The following is a 23,596-nucleotide window of genomic DNA, read 5'->3' on the forward strand; positions in this document are numbered from 1 at the left end:
GGGATCTTTACCTGTCACTGAATATAGCCATCATACCAATAGTGGAATATAAAACAAGTCTACATATACTCTCCTTAAAATTTTTACTTCTGTCCATTCCCAATAATTGTAACAAATCATTATTACCTTCACTCCACTTGCCACGCGCCCCAAGCACAAAACCAAAGAAGTGGATATTTTTACCTCCCGTTAAGTTTTTAATTTCTTCCTCTAACTCAAGATAATAAGCCACCTTCTCACTGTGGGCTTGTTCCAAACTTCCGGCATTATCCTCCCATCGCACTGTAACATCAACCACCACTGCTGTATCTCCTTTTATAAATATAATATCCGGCTTTCTTAACTCACCCTTACTATTTCTCAAATGGGGCTCTATCATTGCCTTCCACCCTAATTTACCAACCTTATCTACAACTGCAGCCACTACTCTATTATGCCTTTTTATCCTAGCATTCTTAGTCTTATAACATTGTCCTGAGATATGGGGAACAGTCTCCCGCACTTTACCGCACCATCTACAAAGAGCATTCACACCTCCTCTTCCTCTTGCTAATGTCTCCCTAGTAGGATAAATATTTGCCCTAAGCTGCAATGCTGCGATATACGCTGACGATTTAACTTTACTAGAGTTTCTAAAAATCGAATTACTAATTAAATCATTTTTAAAATATTTTATCCCTATTCCCTGACATCTCAGTTCCGACCATCTTAAAAATTCCTCTTCCCTCCATTTCTTGGGATGAGATGTTACTGCACTAAATGACAATATTTTATCCACAAGATTTTCTCCTGCATATAGATAAGATAGGTCCATCCAATCATCTCTCGAGACAATATGTCTCCTCCATTTACGAATTAACATATTTGGGATTTGCACACTAAACTTAGTGAGAGCTAAACCACCATCCCTACCTCTAGAATAAAATATCCCATCTGTGGTACACTGAGGTAAATGTAAAATCTCTTTAACTATTTTTCTAACTAACACATCAAGATCATCTAAAAGATTAAAAGGGGGTTCTATTAAAAGAAGATTATAAAATAGCTTCGGTAAGATGTATGTCTGTAAAATTAATATTTTTTGGGCCGGTTTTAATGGGGCCTTAATTAAATTCTCACTCCAATCTTTCAATTTTTCTTTAAGTACCGGTCCCCCTACACCTATCCAGGGATCTATTCTAGCCCCTAAATATTTTTCAAAATCCCCTGGTTGAACATATTCAATCTTCTCTGACCCGATCTGCCAATTATCCTTAGGATTAACTACATAGGTTTTATGTTTAGTTAAAATATGAAAGCCTTTCGTTTTCTTCACATTAACAGAGAGATTAGTATGTTTACAAAACTCCTCTAAGATACCCAAATTTTTGATCATTCCTTTATATGAGCTACTTAAAATTGCCACATCATCGGCAAAAGCCAATGACGTGACACTATTACCCTTAACATAAAAACCACTTCCTTCTACTTCTAATCTAGTTAAAAGGGGATCCATAGCAATATTAAACAAAATTGGGGACAACGGGTCACCCTGCTTGACCCCCCTCCTAATTAAAATAGACTCAGTAGCTTCATCACCCACCCATACCCTAGTTGTGCAATTATCATAAAGGTCCCTAATAATATCTATAAAATGTTCATCTATACCAAATCTTCTCAACCCGGCTATTATATGTCCGCGTCCCACAGAATCAAATGCTTTAGCCAGATCTACGAACACTATTGCAATTTCATTCCCATTTCGTTTAGCCCCTTTAATCAAATTATCTAATATAGCAATATTTTCCTCACACCCAGGGGCGGATATAAATCCTTTTTGTCTACTACATATCTTAACTGTTTCCACCAGTCTTTTTGCTAATATTTTGGTATAGATTCTAATCCAAACTGACCCAATTGTCAATGGTCTCCAAGATGTTAACTTCTTCATTTCCTCCTCATCTTGTGTCTTTGGTATTAAAATCGTTCTATTTTTCTTAAATTCATCTGGTACCTGTCTATTTAGAAACCATATATTAAAATTTTTTGTAAGTATTAAGGAGTCTAAATTAAAAATATCCCACAAATTGCTCACTTTTACTTTATCTGGGCCAGGAGCACTATCTTTTCTTATTTCTCTTAAAGCTATTCTAATCTCATCCACAGAGATCGGACTCATTAATATATCATTATCCGCATTCTCTGTGGATGATGGCCACCCTATCATATTACCATGTCCAATTGTTCCCAAAATATTTACATAGTATTCCTCAATTTCTTTCATAGGGATAGCACACTTAGCCTTATCTGGCTCTCCCATTATAATGCGAGTCAATCTTCTTCTATCCTTATCAAATAATTGTTGATAGAATTTATACTTAGCTTTCTTTGTAGCATATCTCCTAATTGCATTAAATTGCTTCCTTCTCCCCTCCTTTCTAATCTTCCCTTTTCCTTTATTCCTCAACTCTATTTGACTTTCATTTCTAGGGTCCTGTCCCTCTACTAATGAATAACCTAATTTTTCCAACATTGCCCATCCGAGAGCTTTTGTTAAATCCTCCTTTAATAATCCTTCAATTTCCCCTAAACTATTTATTATTTCTCTTCCCTCCCTACTTTGTTTTCCCCGTTTACATATTTTCTCCACTAAATCCACTTCTGGATGTCCTTTTAGTGGGAAAATCCTCTCTCTTGGGGGCGGAATTTCTAATATATTTACTCTAATGTCCTCTACCTCAGTCACTTCCTCCCTATCTCCTGTTACCACTAACTTCTTCTTTGCTAATTCTCGTCTTTTATCTGATATTTGTTTATTCGTTTTGGTCCTCATCTCACTCTCAATACATTTATTTATATTCCTTTTCCCAATATATTTCCTTTCCAACTGTATAAGCTGCGCAACCTCATCTTTAGTCCATATACGAGATCTAGTTGATCCCTCTTTGATCTTACTTTTAGCAGCCATATCTTCTTTTCTTTGCTCATTCCTCACAGCAGGGTGTCTATGTCTACAGTGTTGGCTCAATCCAGATCTAGTATGAAAACCAAGCCCACAGACCGAGCACGTATGGCTCTTCATTGGGGTATCCGCCTTCTTGGGTATGCACCTGGGGTAGTGGCAAGCTATATTATGATATTGAGAAGATTTTCCACATTTACTACATACAACTCGTATGGCTTTACTTTTATGAACCACATTAATGTGTTTGGCCCATTTACCAAATGTTGGTAATATCTGGGGACATATTGGACAATTAAACTATCAACGGGATACTCTAAATAAAAAACCCCATCCTTCCACGAACTACTTTCTAATATATTTATATTACTACCAGTACTGTTAAGATCCTTATTACGATCCCTATTAAAATCAGTACTTGATTCCCTAACATATGGATCATCAAATGTACTTAAATACTTAAAATCTGGATTAAAACTGTCCATAGTTAAATCATTAAAAGTGTCCCTTGTAAAAACCATCGGTAAGATAGATAAAATCTCCTCACCATGATCATCACAAACATTCTCCTCTACCTCCTCTCCATGCTCCACTGGGAGGACTTGATTCTCACTCTCATGCTCATGAGACTTCATTATAGTCCACACCATTTTATCCATTGGTCCAGCGACCCTGATCACACCCCTAATATATTTAACACTGTCAGCCGGGGCATCAAAGCCAACAGCGGGGGCGTTATTAACCCGGTCCAGCGCCAATCCGGTATAAAAATATAAATTACTTTTTTCCATAGCTAAAAGATTTACCCTTTCCAGGGGGAAACTAACCCTTTCCAGGGGGAAACTAACCCGTACCTGGGGGAAACTTACCCTTTCCAGGGGGAAACTAACCCGTGCCTGGGGGAGACTACCCTTACCAGGGGGAATCTAACCCTTACCAGGGGGAGTCAACCCGTACCTGGGGGAGGCTACCCTTACCAGGGGGACTCCCTGTTCCTTGTCCCCTGACTGCCCCCTCCTGGGACCCCTGCTCCTAACTGCCCTCCAGAACCCCACTCCCTACCTAAGACTCCCTGTTCCTTGTCCCCTAACTGCCCCCTCCTAAGACCCCCCCCAACTGCCCCCCAGGACCCTACCCCCTACCTGTACCCTGACTGCCCAAAACTTTCTCCACTCCCCCCAAAAAGCCCCCCCCCTGAACTCCCGACCCCCCCCCCCCCCCCGTTTCTTGACTGCCCCCTCCAGAACCTCCCTGCCCCTTCTTCTGTCCCCTGGCCCCCTTACCCTGCTGCTCAGAACAGGGTGTTGGGCTCTGTGCGAGCCGGACACATGGCTGCGCTCCCCAGCACAACACACAACCCGGTCCCTGGCCCTGCACAGTGCTGCCGGACCGGGACACTGGGCTGCAGGAGGAGGAGCTGCCGGCTCAGAATGCAGGGAGGGAGGGAGGGGGAGGGAGGAGGAGCTCCTCTACAGCTGCTCCGGAGTCCAGCCCGGGACTTTCCTGCAGCCCTCCCAGCCGCTCACTCTGCTCTGCCGGGGAGGGGGGAAATCCCGGACATTTTGAGTGATTTACAAATTCCCCCCGGACGCTATTTTTAGCACAAAAAGGAGGACATGTCCGGGTAAATCCGGACGAATGGTAACCCTAGTTATACCAGCAAAACTGCCCTTTTCCAATGTAGCATATTTTGCTGGGGGTCGCGAAGGAGGGTGGGTTCTGGAATAAGCTGTACTGGGAAAAGCACAGTTTTTTGCTGGTATAAGTTGTGTCCTCACTATGAACACATTGCAGGTATAGTATTGCTTTACTGGCAAAATATTCCTATATGGCCTAAAGTGTCTTCTAATTCTACTTCCCACTTCATCAGTGTAAACACTGTTTAAATGGGTGCCCTGTTGTGGTCAAGATAATGTCTTGATCCAAGTAAGTAACCTTGTCACGTAAGTTAATTGAAGACAAGCTTAAGCAGACTCTATTAAACAACTTGTATTACAACTGAATTCAGATTTTGTTAACACAGTAGTTCTGTGAACTTACTTTCTTTTACAGTTGTTGATTGACTTTTACCACTGCCTTCTAGAGCAGTTCTTTTGCTTTATAAAAGTGTGCATTTAAAAAAAAAAAAAAAAAAAAGTAGGATGAGAGACAAGATGGATGAGGTGAATATCTTTTAGGATAAGAGTTCAGCCACACAAAAATGATATTTCTAAAACACAAACTAGACTATCAAGTGTTAGATACTCAAATAATTGAAACGGGGACACACACACACACACACACACACATACACACACACACACACACGTGTTCAGAGCTCCATTGCATAGGTATATGAAGCCTAGGAGAGGTGGAATAAAATTTGCTGTAATTGTCTTTTCTAAGTTGACCATTTCAACATGTAGCACTCTGGCTATATCTTTATAGCTGTCACATCTTCATAATGATGAACTTTCAAAATCTTTTTTCCCCCAAGCCAGTGTTTTGAGTCAGATTTTTCTCACCAGTTTTACATATGTGTGGGTAGTCTGTGGCTGGTAAATAGTTCCTTTTCTATCACTTTTGTATTAAAGTTTGTTGAACTTTGAAAATATTAATAGTCCACAAATAACCTCAAGAGGCAGCAAAATGTGTGCCTGGGTGCACCCAAATGTGTATCCATCCACCAAAAATTTTCAAATATAGGTGGTTTAAAATTAAATACCCAAGTGGCCTGCTTTTCAGAGGTGCTGAGTACCCACATCTCCCATTGACATCAGTTGAAGCTGCAGTTATTGCCTTCTGAATGAGCCTCTGTATAAATGCCTAACTGAAGCATGGAAACTGCCCAGAGTGAAATTCAGGCAGAATGGAATTTGCAGGTGAATTTTTAGAACATTCATTATTTCTAATTTTTATTAGTAGAAATTCATTTTTGTGTATGTAGTTGATTTTGATGCTTTTCAGATCTTCAAGTTTTTTTGCGGGGGGTGTTGCTTAAAATATAGCAGGATAAAGAAGTGATGTCAGTAATACCTCAAGACTCATTTCCTCCCTACATGCTGAAATAGATTTTTAAAGATGAGTCTCTGTAAATTTTCCCCCAGAATATTTAAGAATTTTCTGTGACCTCTTATGAGCCTTCCCTTCCCAGTCACAGATCTAAACAATAATAATGGTTCTATAAAGTGGAAGAGTAAGTCAGATGGAGGCACAGTGATATACAGTGATAGCACCTCAGTTACGAACACCTCGGGAATGAAGGTTGTTCGTAATTCTGAACAAAACATTATGGTTGTTCTTTGACGTTTACAATTGAACATTAACTTAGTACAGCTTTGAACCTTTACTATTCAGAAGAAAAATGAGGCTTTTAACCATCTTAATTTAAATGAATCAAGCATAAAAAGTTTCCTTATCTTGTCGAATCTTTTTTTAAACTTTCCCTTAATTTTTTAATAGTTTACATTTAACACAGTACTGTACTGTATTTGCTGGTTGCTTTTTTGTGTGTCTGCTGCTGCCTGCTTGTATACAGTAACTCCTCCCTTAATGTTGTCGTTATGTTCTTGAAAAATGCGACTTTAAGCAAAACGATGTTAAGTGAATCCAATTTCCCCATAACAATTATTGTAAATAGGGGGGCTTAGGTTCCAGGGAATTTTTTTCACCAGACAGAAGACATTATATACATATACAGTGTACATTTTAAAACTATTTTAAACAATGTAGTACTGCATTCAGCAATGATGACTGTGAAGCTTGGTTGAGGTGGTGGAGTCAGAGGGTGAAAGAGGGTGGATCGTCCGTCTATTCCTCTTGCTGTTCTTTCCAAAGTGCTGGGGGGATGTCCTAGCTCTTCCCCCCTCACCCTACCCCATCACCGCCGAGCCTGAATGCCGTGAAACAGCTGATTGCTGCAGGCGGGAGGTGCAGGGAGGGAGGGGGGAATTGCTGATCCGCAGGGTTGCCAGCAGGCGAGAGGCACTGTGGGGGAGTGGAGGGGAACTGATTGGGGGGGGGTTTGCCGGCCCACCCTGGTTCCAAGCCCCCACGGCCAAACAACGTTCTAAGCAAACATTGCACAACTTTAAATGAGTATGTTCTCTAATAGATCAGCGATGTAGCGATGTAACAATGAAACAACGTTAACTGGGATGACATTAAGTAAGAGGTTACTGTACTTCCAGTTCCAAATGAGGCGTGTGGTTGACTAGTCAGTTCATAACTCTGGTGTTCCTAACTCTTGAGGTTCTAGTGTAAATGGTCCTCTAAACTTCAAAATGTGATAAAGGATCTGACTTCAGACCTAGTTTTTCACTCAGTGTTAGAAATATCATGAGTCATGTTTTCAGCACTTTCTAGGAGCCCTAATTCATCAAGATGAATGATTTATATAGAAATATTTTAAGGAACCAATAAAAGGCTTTTACCTTGGTCATGCAAATACTTCATATAATCCATTTTTTGTGTTTTATTTAAAAAAAAAAAAAAAAAACAACCTTCCTCACCCATCTTTCCTAATAAACCAGTTTTACATCCCACTGAATATAGCTTGGACTCTAATCAGTGTTACCGTAGGGCATCTCAGAAAGTGAGATGTTTGATGTCCTCTTCACAGAAACTTGAGTAAAGAGAAAACTGTATTTATTTTTTATTTATTTATTTATTTTTTTGCTGACAAGACAGCTGACAGCAAGCAGATACAGCTAATGACATATTTGGGAGGGCCTGCAAAATACTCCGACAGTCGCTTCTCGCCCACCTTCTGCTTCCAACACATGTACCTGATTCCAGTCCACAATCACATGAGCCAAAGGATTTGGGGGGAAAGTTAAAAAATGATTCGTTGTGCTGTACTCAGACTGAACTGAACTACTTCTATGCTGTCTGGAGGGCTCTCTTGTTTCCTTTCTGCTATCCCTCTGCAGAAATGGGAGCCACACTCCCTTTTTTTGGTCCTTTTTAAGCACTGGTTTACATCAGTTTGGGTTTTCAAGGTTTTTCACAAGTGAACATGGCGATTCTTTGCATTTCTAGTACTTTACAGATCAGGAAGGCCCCACTGTTGTGTGCTTCACAAGGCTCAAAGCTGTCTTAACAGACCAGTGTCATCTGTCGTACTCCCGCATCGGTACAACATTAGAAATAACGTACTTCACTATGTTTGACCCCATTTGTAGTGGTGACACATTTATTTGGAGACATCTTAGTTACTAAAATTACATAATAAAAGAACGAGACACAACTAAGTCCCTATATAATGTAACAAGTCTGTATTTAAAGAATGTTTTGTAAACTACGGATTTCAACTACAGTTCCATAAACATTTTCCCAAGGTGGGAAAGGAGTTCATTTCACCCCTACTCTTGTAGTGGGAAGCCCCACTCAAGTGTGGTGGTTAATATTAGGAATACTCTATAGTACGTTTTTTTTAAAAAGGTAACTCAGAGGCCCACCCTTGTTGTCTCATGCTATCAGGACTTTGCGGCAGCCCTCGTTAATCCATCTTTTGTCTCCTTTGCCATTTTAATTATCAATAATTGCTTCTTTTGTGAAGTTTCCTTCAGTCCATTTGTCTTCATGCATGGCATTCTTTCCAGGGTTTTTTGTTGTCCTGCATTTTAGCTGTGTTCATGCTATTCAGTTTAAGAGAATATAGTTGTATGGAACACATTACAAAATCACCATGGCTAGAATGGCATGAGTTGGTGAGCTACTAAGTGATTCTTAAGATGTGCTACACCCTAGGAAAAAGTTTAATAGTACCTCATGCATACTCTCCCTTTCTTCTACCCTCCACAAATTCAGAGTCTTGTGGGACATCTCCCCTCTGATCTCATAATATCACTTGGTAACAACAGCAATTACTTTAATGGAAAGTAATATATTTTCTAGCTTTTAGTATGATTTTATATGCATAATAGTCTGATGATAAATATATACGCTATATACAAAATTAATGCAGCACATATTAAAAACTGGCTTAGTGATGGATCTCAAAGCAATTGCGAATGGGGAATCATCCAGTGCGGGAATTTATAATGGGTCCCACAGTGATCTGATTTTGGCCAAATGCAATTCAATACCTTTACCAATCATAGGAAGAAAACATAATGCTTAACAAAAAAAAAAGGTCTTCTACTGAGTGATCTGGATCACATGAAAAGCTAGGCTTACTTGAACCAACATGCATTTTAATATAGCTCAATGCAAGGTCATCTAAGAACCAAAAGTATATGTAAGCCCCTTCGTTTTCAGTTTAAACCAATGTTTATCGAAAAATTCTCTGGTTTTACAAAAAGTGTTTATTTTTTTCTGAATTTTCACCCTACTTATGTATCATTCAAATATTTTTTAAAAATCTTGTTTTATTAGGAAAGTACAATACATTGCACAAGGTATATGTATTATGATAATACATTAATCTGCGTGTATATGCAAAGCTGCTGTTGAAGTAAGGCTATGTATTAGTCTAGAAGAGAGACACAATAAACAAACATGCACACATGTTCTGAAGTGCGTGCGCATCTGAACATACTGATGAATCTCACTCCCACCACATGCACATTTCAAGCTGTTAGCAGATAACTGTTTAAAGATTTGACACACTAAAATGGGAAGAAACACAAAAGTTGTGACGGTACCTCCCATAAGACGTTGTGGGAATATGACATAACTGGAATATGTTTTGTGCTGCCTGTGCCATGTAACATCTCTCTGTAAAGGTTATAGTCTACTATATCTATTCATCCTATTTGTACATATATATAATTTTGTACTTGAGGTTAAGAATATTGGCTGTATACTTGCTTGATTTCTAAGTAAGCTTTGTGAGGCATTTGGTCAGCTTCTTTAGGAAGGAATTTGCAAGGTTAAGTACCTGATCAGGAAACACTTGGGGAACAATGCATCTTGGAATGCTCCAATCCACATAAGAAATCTTCCTGGAGACTTACAAGATACCATGTGGACAATGGCTTCTGCCTGTAAAGACTGAGAGTCCTGCATGGACATGTGACTTACCCAGGTGACTCCAGACCTCGATCTTGGAGCTGGGCTTTGCATAGGAGGGAGGAGGGGGTCTCCACCCACTTGAGAGAGTCTATTTAAACCCCTGGGAGACCCCTCCATTTTGTCTTCAGCTGGCTAAAAAGGGAGCCTCTACACACACGCACGCACGCACGATACTTGAAAGAAACTGGAACAAAGGACAGTAACTACAGGGAGTGTGAGTAATTGCTAGACCCAGGCTAAAAGGAGATTAGTCTGTAAAAAGGAGCATTCTGGAACTGGTGAGGATCTTATCTGTATTCAGTTTGATTAGACATAGATTTGCGCATTTTATTTTATTTTGCTTGGTGACTTATTTTGTTCTGTCTGTTACTACTTGGAACCACTTAAATCCTACTTTCTGTATTTAATAAAATCACTTTTTACTTATTAATTAGCTCAGAGTATGTACCCCTGGGGGAGGAAACAACTGTGCATATCACTCTATCAGTATTCTAGAGGGCAAACAATTTATGAGTTTACCCTGTATAAGCTTTATACAGGGTAAAACGGATTTATTTGGGTTTAGACCCCACTGGGAGTTGGGCATTTGAGTGTTAAAGACAGGAACACTTCTGTTAGCTGCTTTCAGGTAAACCTGCAGCTTTGGGGCAAGTAATTCAGACCCTGGGTCTGTGTTGGAGCAGACGGGAGTGTCTGGCTCAGCAAGACAGGGTGCTGGGGTCCCGAGCTGGCAGGGAAAGCAGGGGGCAGAAGTAGTCTTGGCACATCGGGTGGCAGCTCCCAGGGGGGTTTCTGTGATCCAACCCATCACAAAACTATTCAAAGTTTAAAAAAAAAAACAGGAGAAAAGGATGAAGTTGAGTGTATGCGCTGCAAATGGTGTGGCCCAATTATTAAATGCAAATATTTATAGGCTAATAGTTCTAAGTCTGCAACAGACTTGGTATTGTGTTTTGAGTTCTGTTTTTAGTTCTGAAGCAAACCGCATTGATGAACGTAATTCAAAGCATTAATCTACTGAACACTTTTTTTCCCTTTCTGTCCACAAAAATCAACCCTGTTATTTACCCAGAAAAATTATTAATAGGTTTTTACACTGATTTTCACCTGTTTTAGTTGTTGTGGAAATAAACACTGATAAATTGCCAGGAAAATAAAATAAAATAAATGAAAACGAAGGGCCCTAAATATATGTCACCCTTACTAGATGGGGGACTGTATTTTGGTAAGCAGTGACTCAAAGGACCAAGATAGCAAATGCTTGGATGTATAAGCGGGAGCCTGTCAATAAGAAGTAGCGAGGTATTATTCCACTGTATATGTCATTAGTGAGAACATCCCTGGAATATTATGTCCAGTTCTAGTATAGACACTTTAAAAAGGATGTTGACAAATTAGAGTTCAGAAGAGAGCTATGAGAATGATTTGAGGTCTAGAAAACCTGTTCTACTGTGAGGTTGAGAAGTTAAATTTATTTAGCTAACAAGGAAGGTTCTGAGGTGACTTCTTCAGCCCATAAGTACTTACATAGGCAGTAACTTCTAATTGTAGAGGGCTCTTTAGTCTACAAGACAAAGGGATAACAAGATGTAATGGCTGGAGATAAAGCTAGACAAATTCAGCCTAGAAATAAGGTGAAGTTTCTTTAGTGAGGGTAATAATCATCAGACCACTTGATGAAATTCCAAGGCCAGTATTATGCAGGAGGTCAAACTTAGATGATCATAATGGTCCCTTCTAGCGTTAATATATGAATCCATGAATGATTTTGCAGCTAGAAACAAGGGAATCAGCACCATGTAACTAAGCTCTTCATGCAAATATACCATTATCACTAGCATATGTACAGATGGAGAACCTTTGATCTAGTCTGTGACACCTGAAATAAGTCCATGGGCCCCATGCAAATGATTCTAGTCCACATACTGAGTTGACTCAGGAACCTGGAAGCATTTTGCTTCCTCTTCACAAGCAATTAATAGCAATTGACTGGGAGGGTGAGGACTGTGAACAAGGTTATTTTAACTTGTGTACTCTGTGACCAGGTGTTTAGCTTCTCTGTGCATTCTTATACTTATTTTCCTTGAACGAATAAATCTGTTAATCTCTCTGCCTATGCATTCCCTTCCACTCTTTCTCATTCCTCTATAGTTGGGATGATAGCCAGATAGTGATGCGAGGCTGATTGACAATTGGAGATGGTTGGATTTTTATAGGAAGACTTGGAAGCATTGCCTGTAATTCAGGTTGCCAGACACTTTCTATTATAAGACTGTTTTTAGTGCTTATTACTTTGCTAAACTTTAACTGTTCTGGCTGAAATTTCCCTGCTAGGTGTCTGCTTCTGACTGAAATTTGTTGGAAAGCTTTTAAGTTAAGAGTTTATCAGCTCCAGAGAATGAGATTTGGAGAAAAATTGTGGTTTTGTCCATGTAAAAAAAGAAAAAGCAACTAACCCCTCCCTCCCAGCTCTAGCAACCTTTTTCTTTGAGAAGCTCTATTGCTCCCATGTTTTTTGCATGTGTAACTTGTGTATGGCCATGAAATTGAGCACATCATTGCCTTATGTACCCACATGATTGTGTTCCCTTATTCTGTCTGTACAACACCTCTTCCCTCCTCCTGTTATACGTATTACATCTTGTTGTTAATCAGTGTTATCTTCTTAGGACAGAGAAAGTCTTTCTGTATTTGTAAAGCAACTAGTACAATGGGGTACTGTCCTAGTGGGGCCATTATGTGCTATTGCAATACAAACAATAATGAGATGTATCCTCAGTAAGGCAACTCAGTTTTATACTTGCAGGACATAACATTCTCTTCTCTAAATTCTGTGCTTGAAAGTTTAACAGATTTTCAGAGTTGTTACCCAGGGTGTCTCACCCGTCAGAATCTCGTCAGTGGCCAGACCATACATTTTGTCTACAAAATTTAATTTTGTTGCAGACTTGTTTCTCTACCAGAAGAGGGCACTCACCTCTCTCACTCCAAGGGATCCTCTGGTGAATGGGCAAACCTTTATTGCAGTTACATGGGACTATATATGGCACTACAGTACTTCCACTGGTGGCTACTTCTATCAGAGTGTTCATTTCTAATGCCATGTGATTATCTCTGTAATACAGTGAGAAGGGAACCCCATTTACTGTCATGGAAATACAGAATTGCTTTGCCTCCTTCAGATTTTGTACAGAAGATGTTGCCAGCTGCAGTAGAGAAGTGAGCTTGTGGCTTTCTTCTCAAATTTAGAGTGTAAAATATTGTTCTCTTTAAATTTTTATTTTAAATAGCCCAGGTTTTAGGTGATTTTTTTTTCTTAAGGATTCTGAATGTCAAATAGACAGACCAAGAACTCCAAAGGTGAAGAGCAAGAGCTTAAGCCGAGCACTTAATAATAGGCATCTATAAACTTATGCCTTGGTTTTCTTTTGGTGTTCTTGACATTTCTATGTATAATAAACTTCTGCTTAAATGGATGGTTGATTAAAATCTAATAATCCAAGTAATTACAGGCCAGCCAGTAACAAGAAGGTTGGTAGTCAATAACACACACATGCAAAAAAAAAAAAATCAATCAACTTGTGTCTGACTCGTGGCAAAGTATTTCTAGCAGTTATCCAAGAGAAATGGGGCCTTGAGACCAGCCATGTGTATGCACCAATTAACTCCGATTCGGCTGTGGAAAAGAGCTTGAATGCTAGATTTTGAATTAAAATTGGGAACAGAGATGTAGAATAAAAGGTAGCTCAGATGTATACTGTACTAGTGGTAAAGTAGTTAAGGTCTTCCTGCCTTGTCAGAACTACTTCAACCACTGGAAGGGAAGCATCCTGTACTGCATTCTCATTTTGAGAAAAGGATAGAAGCTTCTGTATGGAAGACTGTGCAGCCAGACTTCTTTTTATCTTGGAAAGAAGTTAATGATGGTGCTAACAGGGTGAATAAAATGAGGCTCCTCAATGATCTTAATGTTCTACAAATTGTGTATATCAGTCTTAGGCTTTATGTGGACATTACTGGAATGCAATGGTAAAACCATTCCAAACCTCTAAGATATTAGAAGTAATAAGGGGGTGCAGTGACTGGGGTGAAGGACAGAAACAAACAGAGAGCAAAGTGCAGTTGAAGGCAAGCAAAACATTGAGTAAAATTTGTTGACAGAGGAGAAGCCATCTGTTTAGTGAAAGAACAGGACAGTATGCTAACCAGCACTCAGAGGGAGCAGCCTCAGAAAAGTCATTAAAGCCTGGAATTTGCTGTGCAGCTGAGTCAGACCTTGTTAGAGGTGCCAAGTGGGATATTTCAAAATAATGAGGAATAATGAAAATGTTATTCTTTTACACCAGGGATCAAAGTGTGTTGAAATATTTTACTTTTAGCATTGTCTGGCCTGAATGCCCAGTTGTGACTTACTGAGCTCTTGGGTAAAGGATGATGTACTGCAATGAGCAGGTTTTATTTTAATTAATGATAAAAAGATACCTTCACACCATTTAAAATGAGATCATGTTTAACTATTTAGATGATCTTATATGTCCCTGAGGAGGCAGACTGGCATTTTGGGAGGTGACAGTTGTCTGAGCTTTGGTAGGGCTGCTGGCCAAATAGAAAAGAGTGTGCTTTACCTCCCTTACCATAGAGTTTGTGTAAGCCACTGAGTTGTGGTTGTTTTTACCTTTTTCAGGTGGACACTAGTTTGCAGAATGGCTTTGCCCCTGGTATGAAGCTAGAGGTTGCTATCAAGTCTGACCACAACACCTACTGGGTAGCCACCATCATCACTACCTGTGGGCAGTTGCTCCTATTACGCTACGATGGCTATGGGGAAGACCGCAAGGCAGACTTTTGGTGCGACATCATGACAGCTGACTTACACCCAGTTGGTTGGTGTGAGCAGAACAAAAAGATTCTCAAAGTGCCTGAAGGTAACAACTCCCCATGGAAATGAGGGAGTGTGGAATTTACTTTTTCATGTATGCTTTGCCCTTTGTGACTGCTATGAGAAGCAATTTGCACTTGCTATAAAACATCTCAAACTGTTGAGCTAATTTGACTGCCAGCTTCATCTCAAAAACTTCTATGGACTTGCAGTTGTAATGAATTCTTTTATTTTCTGAGATGCACCAGTAGCTTGGACCCAAATTAGACTTGCCTTTAAAACATAGATTTTTGGTACTCACTAGCCATTGCCACCCAAATTCTTTGGTTTTGCTATTTTTAGGCATTTGCCACTGAGACTTTTTTTTTCTTTTCATAAAACCACTTGTTTTTACATAGAACCTACTCTGTAAATGACTGTGCCTTGTGCTTGTCATAAGCTTCATTCTCAAAGCTATGTTTATATCAGTGGCCGTGATGTACAAAAAATAAGAGAAAACAAATACCAGGTTAATTTTGAACTGCACAATCAGTGTTTTACACTTACCTACCTTGCTGTCCCTCCTTGTAACAAACTCTGTACAACCACTCCATTATAGGGTTTTTTTACATAGAACCTCGTCCTCCTTCTTAACACTCTTTCCTCCTCATTGCCGCATATCCGTATGGTGCTCCCAGTGATGTCCATTACCAGAGTCTGGAAAGAAACCAGCCTGAGAATGATCTTTGATATGAAGATGCTGTTGGGGTCATGCTCTTGGTTTTCACCTGGTGCCTGCCTGTGGAATGGAATGTCTGATAGGCCATCCCCAAGAGGGGCTTGTTTGCTCCCTCGCATCATTTCTGGGTAACTGCTGAGACCTGATGCCCCAAGAGCAGCTCCCCATACTGGGTCCTGTGAAACCTATTTATCAAAGTGGTTGAAGCTCACACTTCAAGGCAGGTGAAACAGAGATCAGTTATTTAAGAAAGTTCACTTCATGATAGATTTTATTTAAAACTTCAGACCCGTCCACTTTCACCAACTCTTGTCTGTTATCTGAAGGGGTTGTACTCTTGTATTGAAATGAAAGTTCTGAGTTGACCCTATCTGTTGAAACAACACTAATGTGAAATCTTGCTTATCATTAAGTAACACTGCTCTACAGCCAAAATGCTTCTGAAATAAATATAGTCAAACTTCACTAATTCTGGGTCACTGAGATTCCCACTACATCAAGAAAGATTGGCCACTCCAACAGTCATTGGAGCCTGGGAGGAAAAGTGTTCAGCGTCCATCACTTGTTGAATCAAGGAAGATTTTGTTACCACTCTTACACATCAAGCTGGGTCTGATGAAGAACTTTGTCAAGGCCATTGACAAAACACAAGCAGCTTTCAAGTACCTCCGTGGAAAATTTCCAAGGTTAAGTGAAGCTAAGATAAAGGAAGGTGTCTTTGTTAGTCCTCAGATTCGTGAACTTCTTCAAGATGATGCATTTGACCATGCACTGTGTGGCAAGGAAAAGACAGCATGGAAAGCCTTCCAGTTAGTGGCAATAAATTTTCTCGGAAACAACAAGGCAGACAACTACAGGTTGTTGGTGGAAAACCTCCTCAAGGCATACAAAAGCCTTGGTTGCAACATGTCATTAAAGATACATTTTTTGCACTCTCGTCTAGATTTTTTTCCACCGAACTGCGGAGCAGTGAGCGACGAGCACGGCGAGCGATTTCACCAGGACATTGCAACAATGGAGAAACGCTATCAGGGCAAATGGAGCCCATCAATGCTTGCAGACTATTGCTGGACAAGAGATGCTCCGTTTAATGAATACAAGAAACAAGCCAAGAAGCGCCGAGTAGACACTGAATAGGACTAAACTACGTACATAATAGTTTTTTGCCTTTTGTTTCATTAAAAATCAGCAAAAGGGTTATAAATAAAATTTATTAAGTGTTACATAAACAGGACAGGTGAAATATTATCATGTAAAGCAACCATAAACACATGAAAAGACCTAGGTTTACAATTTATTATTAAAACTCTACTATCTACACAATATACATAGACATAAAATGTAAAAACTTAAATATCTTAGAAACAGTAGCCAATCAGTTGTTTTGTCATATTTGAATTCAGCACATCAAAATACATAATAAATAGCACATTTTATCTCTGAAGCAGACGACTTCTCAAAAATTGTAGACCAGTGTAATCTAAGGTAAAGTCACATTCTGATGTAGGAGCATATGGGCCTTCTTATTGATGTATGGATGAGAAATGTACCCTCCTGAATGAAATGTCTCGAGGGCACTCAAATGATTTGTTGCTTGAAGTAGCATTTTGCTGGCCACAGAAGTAATCTCTCACCCTTGTTTTTTGTTTAGGTATCAAGGATAAGATATCTGACCAGGAAGAATTCCTTCGACAGACACTGACAGGAGCATGCAGTGCTCCTGCTAACCTGCTAGAGGGTGTGAGTGTTTATTCAAATAGACTGAATTAACTCATTTGAAACAACAGTGAGGCTTCTTTTTTAGGGCTACGACACTCTTAGCATCTTTAACCACAGTATATAAAGTAAAGCCTTTTGTAAGTGAATCATTTCTACATCTTTCTTAATTTTAAGTGCTATTGCTGTAAGCTGTTGAAATTCAAAAAAATATGTTCGGTCCACCTTCTGGTATCTGTGTAGTATTTGTGTGTTGTCAAATGCTTTCCTGAACAGTGTTTCTAACTCCAGGTTCAGATTCTCTCTTCCACCCATTAACACCTGTCAGCGTAAAGGAGCTCCTCACAAATTCCCTTAGTGCCCAGCCCTTTCTCTTGGCCTGTTCCTCCTTCCAAATAGCTTTGTTGAATCTCTTCCTTGTCTGACCTTCAAAATGCCTCCTTCCTTAGTCATGTCCCCTGTTAATCTTCTCTTTATTATTGAACAGAAATTTTTTGCATTCCTTTGTCTCCCTCCTTAACTCGTGTACCTCTGCTTGAAATGGGACAAATTCAGAACCTAACTATCACCCATTTCTCTGTAGCTAGATTCTTGGTTTGAATAAAATAGAATCAAGAACAAAAACCTGGCCACCTCATTTAATCTCTAATCTTAATCTGTTCCCCATACAGAGCAGTGTGATTACACTTCGGAAGATGAGTGATATGCTTACCATTTAAACATTGTTTATATTCCACCTTTTAACATGAGCATCTTTGCTTCTTTTCTGTCCTGTCCTCTTATATATTAAAAAGATGTCTGAATTTTTAAAGGGTGGGCTGTATTGCTCCACTTCAAGCCCTGAATGTACAACTGGCAAATGCCTTTGAAACAACAGATGAACAGCACACTGATCCCATGCCTTTGCAAAAACCCCATAATTTTATGACCATGACTGCAGATACCGCAGGAGCTCTGATGCAAGCAACCATGGCTAGTGAGTTCTGTAATCTCTTTGGTTAGGGGTGCTATGCTATTTGACTCCTATATTCATGCTTCAGTTGGACAAGTGGTCCACAGCCCGAAGGTGTGTCTAAGACACAGCATCAGTGACAGTGCAGAATCTACATAACTCAGTCTCTTCTGAACTAGTTTTATGGGTCACTTTCCTTATGTTCCTTTTTTTTGTTCTGTCCGTTTTGGCCTCCAGCTTCACAGAGGGAAGAATCCCTTGGATCTCATTGCACCAGGCTCCAGACTAGAATGTCAAAACTCCCAAGACTCCTTAGCAGCCTGGATTGTCAAGGTGGTGGAAAACGTTGGCGGGAGGCTCAAGTTGCGCTACGAAGGGTTGGTAGATTCTGACCAGTCTGATCAGTGGATGTTCTACTTGGATCCATTTCTTCATCAAATGGGCTGGGCAGCTCAACAGGGATATGACCTCCAACCTCCAGCAGGTATCAAGTAACCTGTCATTTTAAATCTGTTGTCGATAGAGCTGGTGATCATGAGTTTGAGACTGCAGTCCCCTCTTTTGTACTTTAAATCTGGATTCCAGATCCATGTGTGCACACACCACGAGACTAACAAACATCCCACTCTTTAATGAAAGAGTGTTTCATTAAATAGTATGACAGAGGTTACACCCGCTTGTTGTAATGTTCATAGCTGCTTTTGCCTGTCACCATCTTTAACCTACTTGAATGTGGGGGAAGGATTGTCTTTTGACATTTATTTTAATGGCCTTGGGTTCTGGTAGGAGGAAAACAATCCTTGTAATAAAGTGTAACTAATGCAATGCTATATTTCATCTCTCGGGAGACTCCATCCCAGAGCTCTGCACAAAGGTCCCCATTTCTTGCTCCTTAACAGCACACCTCTATTAGAGCCAGGTCAGTAGAGACTTCCCAGCCCACTATGATACCTAGACTTCTGCCTGAAGTAGGAGTACAACAGTGCATAGTAGGTTGTCCTGGAAAGTTAGTACACCCTAAGGAATTTGGGGGGGGGCGGGGGGTGAACAATGCATGTAGTGCAAATGCCTGTCAATGTAAATGACTCGCTCTGAAGTTCAGGGAAGTGGAGATGGTGCCACTCCCACTTCAGCATAAGCACCTCCTCCATTAACAAAACCACACAAGATGATCTGTCATAATATATATTTTAAAAGAGGAGCTAATTAAACTGATTATGAGAATTGATTGTCCACTATAATCGGGGGTCACAGCTTAAGCAGTGATTAGCTAAACAGAAGCAAGCTTCCAAAGATGCTGTTTTGCCAAGTATTTTTACTCCTCTGTTGGTTTTGGGTATGTGGCCGCAACTTCCCCAAAGGGGTACTGTTCCTGCTAATTACATTTTGCTATGTGGTGTAGCTGGCTTAACATTTGTTGGGAGTGATTAATCACACTGATTTTTTGAACGTATATCCTTCCTCTGCCTTGGAAATTATCCCCTGAATCACAGTAATTCTTGGTTTTGGTCACCAGCACCAGTGACACTTCTGATATAAACTGAAAAGTGTTAGGTAAGAGATTAAGAGAAAAGCCCATCTCTTACCTGCAAAAGCAGAAGAGAATTTACTTCAGAAACACAAGGTGCCCGTGGTTTCAGTGATGGGCATTTACATTAAATTCTAACTTTTAAGCAGTGCATGTGAATTTAGTTTTTTAGAAGTCAGTCTTTTTAAGCAGTTAGAGGAGAAGCCCAATCCATCTTCCTGCTGACGTCAATGAGAGCATTTCCCTTGTTGATAATTGTCTCAAGTCCCAAAAAGGAGGATTTGGAATCACACTGAAAAATTAATATTCTGTTTGTTTCACCGGCATCACTGTATTGATGGAAAATAAACAAAATTCTATGTCATCAGTCTCTCTCTCTTTAAGGATTTAAATAGTGCAGTTTTTAAACACTGGGCATATGGACTATCTTCTTAATCTAGTTTTGGGCTGCGTCCTTGATATTCTGTGAGAAAAGCCTTTGGTATCCAGTTCCAGGAATCCCTTAATAAATCTTAGCAGGAACCCAAATTATCCTTCCCCATTGGAGGTGGGAGCAACCTGTGATGGGGCATACTAAGGAAATAGCCCCACCTAACTGTGCTGCACTCTGCGATACTTCATTGCTTGCTGCCTGTTTAACCTGCAGCCATAAAAATAGAGGAAATGACCAGCAATAAATCTCATCTCATTAGTAAATTCAGTATTGTACATTCTTTTATTACACTATTGGTGTGATCAGTATGACCCCAAGCTCTCCATCAAATTAAAGATGTAGAAGTATATAGCTCACACAGTGGAACTTGATTTATGTAGTCCCTCTTCATACACAAGGTATCCTAAAGCATTTAGAAAAGCTGAGAGTTCTTAGCTGGAGCTCTGAGGTAAAGTAACATGGTTTCTTAATGGATGCTCTGCTTAGCATGGGTCAAAAATAAAAATAATTTAGCTTCACCCTCTTCATTTTCTGTGGGAGATACAAGGACTCTGCTCATTCACTATGCTACCTTTTTTTGCTGAAGCTATCCGGTCCCTGAAGAGTGAGGCAGAATGGCAGGACATCTTGACAAAGGTGAAAGAGGAAGAAGAAGGGTCCTCAGTACCCACTGATCTCTTTAAGGTAAAGTATCCAGTGCACAGAATTTGATCAAGCAAGGCTCCAGATAGTGTAGTGAAAACTGCTGGCTTTTGTCATAGCTGTCAGAATTAATGTAGGAGAGTAAGCCATTAGAGCAAATTGAATGAGGGCTTGCTACTGCTGACTAGAATGATGTATCATGTCAGGGTCAGATGTTTATTGAGCAGTGTTGCCATTTGATGCAGGTTCTGATGTTCCCCATTCAGGTGGCTGAAAATTAGGGATCAACCACTTTTTGTCTCGCTTTGTTTAGTACTGAGGATTAGAAAAATATTTTAACTGACTTGTTTGGCCTGTGGCCACATTCTGCTGCAAGATCAAGCCACAGTTTGCAAAGCTCCTGGGGGAAATCTCTTTGGGCCTGTCGTAGGGTTGTCCCACATGGAGCATCTTTCTGTGGCAGACTGTGGCACAAGTGCGCCTGCCTCAGTTTCCCCTCTCAGGCAACCCAAGGATTCCACTTCAGTCTCTCTTGCTTCAAAAATAACCTTCCTTGGGGCCAGTTTATTATCAAAACTATAGTGCATATCAGTCCATAAAAAAGTCCCTACATAGTCCCTTTATCACGCTGGTTTATAGAGTCCTTAAAATCCCATGACAACACACCACATACCATATGCCAGCATTTTCCACCCCCGCCAAAGCTCCTCGTCAGTCTTCTTATGCCTCTCTGACGAGCCCTTCCATGTCAGCCCTTCCAACTAAAGTGCAACCCTGATCTTCCCAGGAGAAATCCTCCCACAGTTGCTATGCTGGGTGATCATCTTCACCAGGGAAGCATCCCTCATTCCCCCTGGTCATAACACTTTCCCTTACTTCCTGCTTTCTAGCCTTGGAGATAGCAGCAGGTTAAGTTCCTCTGCTGCTCTCCTGTCCAGCTAAAGAATCAGCATACAACTCCCTCTACTGCTCTCTCTCGCCTTCATCCCTCTCCAGCCCGCATTTCCCCAGAAGTCTGGCTTGGAGATAGCAGCCAGCAAAACCCCTCATGCTGCTCTCCTGCCTACAGCCTTCTCCCAGGAACCAGCTACAGCATCCTTCCAGGGCCTTCCTCAGTCTCCTGGTCTCCTGCAACTCTCACCTGCCTTTCTTGAATAACTCACAGGGTCTTTCCCCTCTGTTTCTCCTTGATCCTCTATAGCCCCAATTGCTGCCCCACCCTCTTAATTGGCCAAATGGCAGTACCTGTTCTGGCTCAGGAGCACTGGACCTACTTCATTTACAGGGCCTGGCCACCCTGTGACTGGGCCCAACCCTGGTCCCCTGATATTGTGGAAAAACTCACAGCTTCAGTGGAAGGACAGTTGCCCTTTATTTTCATTATACAATTCTTGCTGGTACTTGGTCACCTGTGCCAAACTTATGATTTAGGAGAACGAGACAGGATGAGCTAAAAAAGTCTTAATTAACTTCTACGTGCTTAAAGGTGAAAACTATCAGTTCTTTTCCATTAAGAAACATGGTTAATCTGTGCTCTAATCTTGTGGTTTTCAGGACAAGCCAGTGATTGGAGTGCATTCATTCACTGCAAGCATGAAGTTAGAGGCTGTGGATCCAGTAGCACCTTTTGTCCTCTCTCCTGCTACAGTTGTTAAGGTACCGGGAGTCGTTCTGAATTCTCCAGCTATGGCTGAAGCTCAGTTACCGTTTTTGTTCTGTACTTGTTGATTGAGAATTCTCCGCATGCTTTCTTAAATCTTACATTAGAGTTTAAGCTGAAGAATTTTCATAGATCACTTGTGGGTCAGGTAGCTGCCAGGTGACTTTATCCCAGTGGTGAACGCTTTTTAGTTAAAAATTGGTGCAGTGAGAATCATAGCTTGAAAAAATAAACAGCCAAAATGATCAAAGCTGGGTGCCTAAACTTTGACTCCTAAATCCATACTTGGTCATGTGTCACGGAATCACAGGGGCAGTGCTATCTTGGCTCCGTACAGTCCCTGGGAGGAACCCCCTTCGGTGTGACAGCCCTTCTCGGGAGTCACACTCTCTTGGAACTTAAGCCCTAGGCTCCACCACCTCCTGGAACCGCACCTCTACACCTTCAGCATACCTGTCTCTATCCGTGAGACACCTTCTCTCCAGAGAGTCCACGAACTATGCATAAAAACAGAAAGGTTTATTGTATGTCTGAACACAGCACAGAAAGTTCTCAGGGGCCTCAAGCATAGAAAATCTTAGCAAAGTCCATCTGGGACTGTCCAGCATCCAGTTGGGCTCAGGCTGCTCTTCGTAGTCCAGAAGCAACCACTCCTTCCAGCGGCCCACTCTGTAACACCTCCAAGGCCCCTTCTCCATCCTTTGTCATCTTTCCTGGGCAAACAGATCACCTGATGTCTCTCTTTAGCCCTTGGTTCTCCCATTGGTCAAAGCCGTCTGGCTTCCAAGATGGGGTAGGCCATCAGTTGCTAAGTTACAAAGTGTCCTGGCTGTCTGGGTCCCAGCTGCTAGGCAGGGTCACACTTGGTTCTCTGCAACAATAAACACCCTTTCCTACCACCTCATTAAACATGCAGCACATAGGGGAAACTGAGGCACAAAGCATTCATATAAAAATTCCCCACTTCATCGCATCCATGCAACTTAGAATGGCCTGATTTTCACACAATGCTGAATCCTTATAGCTGCTATTAACTTCAGTGGAATTTGTGCATACTTATGATTTTCAAAAGATGCCAAGTATGGATTTGAGAGCCCAGCTTTAGCCTCCCGAGTTTGACAGCATTTACCA

The 23,596-nt window shown here is 40.7% G+C and overlaps 1 protein-coding gene across 4 annotated transcripts in view; it reads left to right on the forward strand.

The window, feature by feature from the left end:
* The window catches only part of SFMBT1 (Scm like with four mbt domains 1), a 156,773-nt gene that overhangs the window by 105,373 nt on the left and 27,804 nt on the right, over positions 1-23,596 (forward strand). For all 4 annotated transcript variants that reach the window (XM_042861733.2, XM_005310146.4, XM_042861732.2 and 1 more), the window contains 5 exons: positions 14,622-14,862; positions 17,186-17,274; positions 18,440-18,686; positions 20,750-20,847; positions 22,360-22,461. In XM_042861733.2, coding sequence (XP_042717667.1) covers positions 14,622-14,862; positions 17,186-17,274; positions 18,440-18,686; positions 20,750-20,847; positions 22,360-22,461 — 777 coding nt within the window. The remainder of the gene's footprint in view (positions 1-14,621; positions 14,863-17,185; positions 17,275-18,439; positions 18,687-20,749; positions 20,848-22,359; positions 22,462-23,596) is intronic.

This window comes from Chrysemys picta, chromosome 7 (assembly GCF_011386835.1).
Source record: "Chrysemys picta bellii isolate R12L10 chromosome 7, ASM1138683v2, whole genome shotgun sequence".
Classification (NCBI taxonomy): domain Eukaryota; kingdom Metazoa; phylum Chordata; order Testudines; family Emydidae; genus Chrysemys; species Chrysemys picta.